This window comes from Bubalus kerabau, chromosome 4, assembly GCF_029407905.1.
Source record: "Bubalus kerabau isolate K-KA32 ecotype Philippines breed swamp buffalo chromosome 4, PCC_UOA_SB_1v2, whole genome shotgun sequence".
NCBI lineage: Eukaryota > Metazoa > Chordata > Mammalia > Artiodactyla > Bovidae > Bubalus > Bubalus kerabau.
This window is the reverse complement of record NC_073627.1, coordinates 42,278,273-42,283,231: the sequence shown is the minus strand read 5'-3', so window position 1 is coordinate 42,283,231 and position 4,959 is coordinate 42,278,273. Positions and strand designations below refer to the sequence as shown.

The 4,959-nt window shown below is 42.2% G+C and overlaps 1 protein-coding gene across 1 annotated transcript; it reads right to left on the bottom strand.

The window, feature by feature from the left end:
* Positions 1-4,059: 4,059 nt before the first annotated feature.
* On the bottom strand, positions 4,060-4,590 carry LOC129651364 (diazepam-binding inhibitor-like 5). The gene has a single exon (XM_055580107.1). The coding sequence runs from the start codon at positions 4,534-4,536 to the stop codon at positions 4,273-4,275; it is 264 nt and encodes an 87-aa protein (XP_055436082.1). The 5' UTR covers positions 4,537-4,590; the 3' UTR covers positions 4,060-4,272.
* Positions 4,591-4,959: the final 369 nt, after the last annotated feature.

Sequence of the window (4,959 nt, the reverse complement as noted above, 5' to 3'; positions counted from 1 at the left end):
CAGCTGTGTGGAACATGACTTTTGATGGAGGGTTGAGGGAATTTTGATAAGCATGTAGGTTTAATGAGAACAACCAAATCCAGATAAATCCAAATCAGTTACTTATAGCAGGAGTCCTTCCAGGACCTGGAGACAGTATGCTTTTCTAATGTCTTACTCTGGCAGGCCTTGACATACAAAAACTTGTAAAGAAATTTCGTGCCTTGAACCAAAAGATTTGGTTAACATTCCGATATTCCTTGCTTTAATTTTTTTAGTCAGAAAAAAACAGAAGGATGTAATGTGTAATGTTGCTACACGCCTGGCTCTGTGTTAGTTTCTCTCTTTCTCTCTCTCTCTATATGTGTGTATTTTTTTGCTTTTAATCCTCTTAAGAGACCATGTTAGATTTCTTAGAGATGGATTAGATGATTTCTTCAGTATGAAAAACTTTTAAAATATTTTCTTGTTTTCTTTTTGATTCTGCAGAACAAATCACTTTTTATCACTGGAAACAAGTTGTGCATTTTTATTATGAAATGTTTTTTGGAAATTATGCTTCTGAAGTCAAGCTGTTACAACCAATTTGTAAGAATCATTATTTAAAGGTGGTGGTCAGTTTCACACTTTAGGGAAGAAACTAAGGAGATTGGAAAGGACTGACTCAGAAGTTACCAGTTCCTGTACAATATACATGAAATTACTTGTAAATCATAGCCTCTAAAACCAATTGTGAGTTTCAATGCAAACCAAACTGTTCCTCCTGTCCTCAATTGGTTCACCTTTTTCCTATGCATAGGGAAATTATCTGAATTTTGAATAATCAAGTAAATGCCTCATCTGTCTTCTTTAGACTATGATTCATTAATTCTCAGATTTTCTGTAAGATTATTAAGTAATTCTTGATGGTTCTCTCTAGTAATACTGTTTTCCTGAAAAGAAACTATACTTTTCCCAGTGTGTTAGACTGCTTTCTTGTAGCTTTCTATTTTGCAAGGCATGTGGAATCTTTGTTCTCTGACAAGGATGGAACTCACGCCCCCTGCAGTGGAAGTATGCAGTCTTAACCCCTGGACCACTAGGGAAGTTCCTGATGTGGCCTTCTAAGATTGTTATAGTAAAACAAGTGGTTTATGTAAGTACTAAACAGATGGTAGATTCCTCTTTATCTTACCCCCAATTTTTTCTCTTAAATGTTGAGCTCTGCACAAGAGAACTGAATGCTGTTTAGCTATCTGGGACATTTTAGCTTTATGATATCAGCCCCCTTTTATTTCTCTCATTGCCTGTCATTTTTCCTTTGTTGCAGCCTTTAATATTTTATTCATGCTAAAACCATTTACTGTACCACTTTCACCTTTTATCAAGCAGTCCAAAAGTTGACCTCTGCACAGGGCAGCTGCTAATTTTAAACCAGAAGTTATTACTTTCCCTCCCCTGGGGATGTAAAGGTTTAAAGATGGTTTTGTCCATACTGGTGTTTTTAAACAGATGAAATTGGAAAGTTCCTCCGTTTCTCCAGAGTTGTGTTTTCAGAGTAGTGATTTTGTTTTTTTGACCTTCAGGGTTGTGGTCCTAATATATTAAGTTGAAGTTCAAATCTCTCGGGTTTAAATCCAGAGAGACTGTGATATGGGAGTTCTCCCAGGTTAGCCTGGAGAGTTAGTATGAAATCCCCATTTGTCTGACATTGGGAAGGAATTAGCAAAGCTAGGGACTTTCAGTGCTCCTTAATGTGACTTTCTGCCTATCTCACCTGACCCATGATATCATTGTGGTCTAGCAGAGTTTCCAGGAGGGTTCCCCCTTGTCCACTGAAATTTATGATAGAAGTTGATGGGAAATTTCAGTTTGGTCTAAGATAGCTTTCCTTTACCCTTGAGAAATCTGTAGAAAACTTATTTACTCTGTCCTTAAAGAGAAGTAAAGAAGCACCCTTGCCTCAGACCTCTTTATAAGGTAATAGAGTCAGTGGTTCAAAAATAAAAACAGTATAAAAAGGTACTTACTGAAAAGCCTTGTTCCTCCCCATCAATCCTATATCCCCTTTCTCCTCATTAAGCATACACATATGTTCTTTCTCTCCCTTTCTCCCAAAATGTTAGCACACTGTGTATACTATACCTTACTTAAAAAAAAAAAGTATTCTGCAGTTGTTGTCTAGAGTCCTTATAATTTATTGAGTTTTATAATGATTTACGGAATGGTATGGCTATATACTACAGCACCTAAATTGACAACATATTTTGGAACAAGGTGTTCTATTATTATTTTTACTATTAATTCACATTTAATGTGAATCATGGTCCTAAAAGCATCAAAATGTGTTCATAGTATCTTCCAGAGAGAACAGTACCATTGTACAGCGTGGGTCTTGTCCAATTTATAGTTAAGAGGAATAGTCCTTTATAGTCACTGTGGTATCCTGAGTAAACGTGATTCTTAGGTAATGCGGTTAGTCTGTGGCAACTTTCTGAAAATATGTAAACACAAGTTCTTGAAGGAGATACCTGGCCAGATCTGGTTTCCTTTACCCTTTGAAGTCTTCTTTATGGTTGTTGCTTCTGTTGTTAAATAGTCCTCCATGAACTGGAGCTGGCCTGATATCATGAGCTAGGAAAATAGTTTGAGGAGAGTATTGGGAAATTCCATGCCACAGCTGACTTTCTTCTCTGGAATGTCTTTAATAATACCATTTAGCACTCCTGTCTCAGGGCACCATTGTGCATTGATGACTCCATGAAAACACTAAGAAGAGATGCTGAGCTTAGGTGCCTTAGCCCCAGCACAGGTCAAGGGATGTGTTGTGCTCCCCAAACAAATCCCACATACATATGTATACACACTGTCCCACAAACATCCCCAAGCAGAAACCAAGGCTAGCTAAGGGACTGGGCCCAAGAAAAATTTGGTTGCATGGTCTTAAATGTATCTTTCAGAGTCTGGGATTTTGAAACCATCTATTCCAGTGTTTCTCAACTGCTGTGTTGTGATGCATCAATTCATCAATTTCAAAGTGTGACTTCCCTCAAAACATTAACTTCACCAGGCCTGTGTTCAGTAGGAGCTTTTGGTAGTGGGACTTGACCTCAGCTTTTTGGAAGACCAGGCCCCACCCCCACCCCCAACACTATCAGTTCAGTTCAGTCACTCAGTCATGTCTGACTCTTTGCAACCCCATGAATTGCAGCACGCCAGGCCTCCCTGTCCATCACCAACTCCCGGAGTTCACTCAAATTCACGTCCATCGAGTCGGTGATGCCATCCAGCCATCTCATCCTCTGTCGTCCCCTTCTCCTCCTGCCTCCAATCCCTCCCAGCTTCAGGATCTTTTCCAATGAGTCAACTCTTCGCATGAGGTGGCCAAAGTACTGCAGTTTCAGCTTCAGCATCATTCCTTCCAAAGAACACCCAGGACTGATCTTGCAGTCCAAGGGACTCTCAAGAGTCTTTTCCAACACCACAGTTCAAAAGCATCAATTCTTCGGTGCTCAGCTTTCATAGTCCAACTCTCACATCCATACATGACCACTGGAAAAACCATAGCCTGGACTAGACAGACCTTTGTTGGCAAAGTAATGTCTGCTTTTGAATATGCTATCTAGGTTGGTCATAACTTTCCTTCCAAGGAGTAAGCATCTTGTAATTTCATGGCTGCAATCACCATCTGCCGTGATTTTGGAGCCCCAAAAAACAAAGTCTGACACTGTTTCCACTGTTTCCTCATCTGTTTCCCATGAAGTGATGGGACCATATGCCATGATCTTAGTTTTCTGAATGTTGAGCTTTAAGCCAACTTTTTCACTCTCTTTCACTTTCATCAAGAGGCTTTGGGTTAATAGTGAATCAACAGTCCTTGGAGAGACAAGGGGCCTCAGACTCCTTTCCTTCCTTGCTCCCCCTCTCCTTCCCAGAGGCTGAACCTCAGGAGATCGGTCTCACTGACCTCAAGTCAGAGCGTGATTCTGCCCCAGCTCCTCTGCTTCTGAATATCTACATATGCTCTGGGGAAAAGGAAGGCTGGGAACTCAATCCTACAGAAAGCCAGTTTTGACAGAACTTCCCCCTCAAGGAGAGAGCCTTTTCATACATTTGGATACCACCCCCCAGGACTCGCACTTGTTAGCACACAGACACCACTCATCAGGTGTGCAACAGCAGTCACTCTCGTGCAGTTAAAGTGATTTATTGAGGTCTCGGCCTCGGTGTTGTTACAGCCTCAGGACATTTCGGCCCTCAAAAGGTCTTTAAAGTGCTTCCTTCCCTACTAGAGCCGCCCTGCTACTCTCCTCCCTAACCAGCTTCATTTTTCTTTAGTTCTTCCACTTTGGCAATGTAGATCCTCATGGCATCCATCTTGGACATCCCTTTATTTTCATTCCATGCCTCCCACTTGGCCTTGGCTTTCAGGTCGGTGGCAGGTGGGGCCGGGATGTTGCAGTCGCCCTGGGTGGCCTGTTTGTAATAGCTGTACACCAACAATTTCTCCTGATCGCTCACCGGCCCCTTCAATTGCTTGATGGCAGCACAGGCCATCTCAAACTCCACTTGGCTCATTGGGGGTGCTGAGGCTGGGCCCTTCTGTCCTTTCTAGGTGGTGTCCGGCACTAAAAGCTGGAGGATGGAGAGTTAGAAACATTAGAGGCTGGTGATTAAGGCTGGGAAGGAGGGAAAGGGAGACAAGACAATGTGTGGGAAGGACAGTGGATATGCGTGGATTTTCTTACAGTACAGATTACAAACAGGGGCCCCTTGGATTAGATCTCCCACACAGACATTCTGGCTCGCACCGTGCATTTTCTGCGAAGAAGGACAACCACTAACATTTCAAAGGTGTTTGTGATGCCAGAAAATAATGGAGCAACTGCTGCTGTCAGAAGGAAGAATGCTGTGGTCCCATACGTGGGACAGGAGCCCCGCTGCGGGGGAGGAAGGCTCTCAGGGAGTGGTGTGTCCATGCAGGTTAGTGGGCAGCCTGGG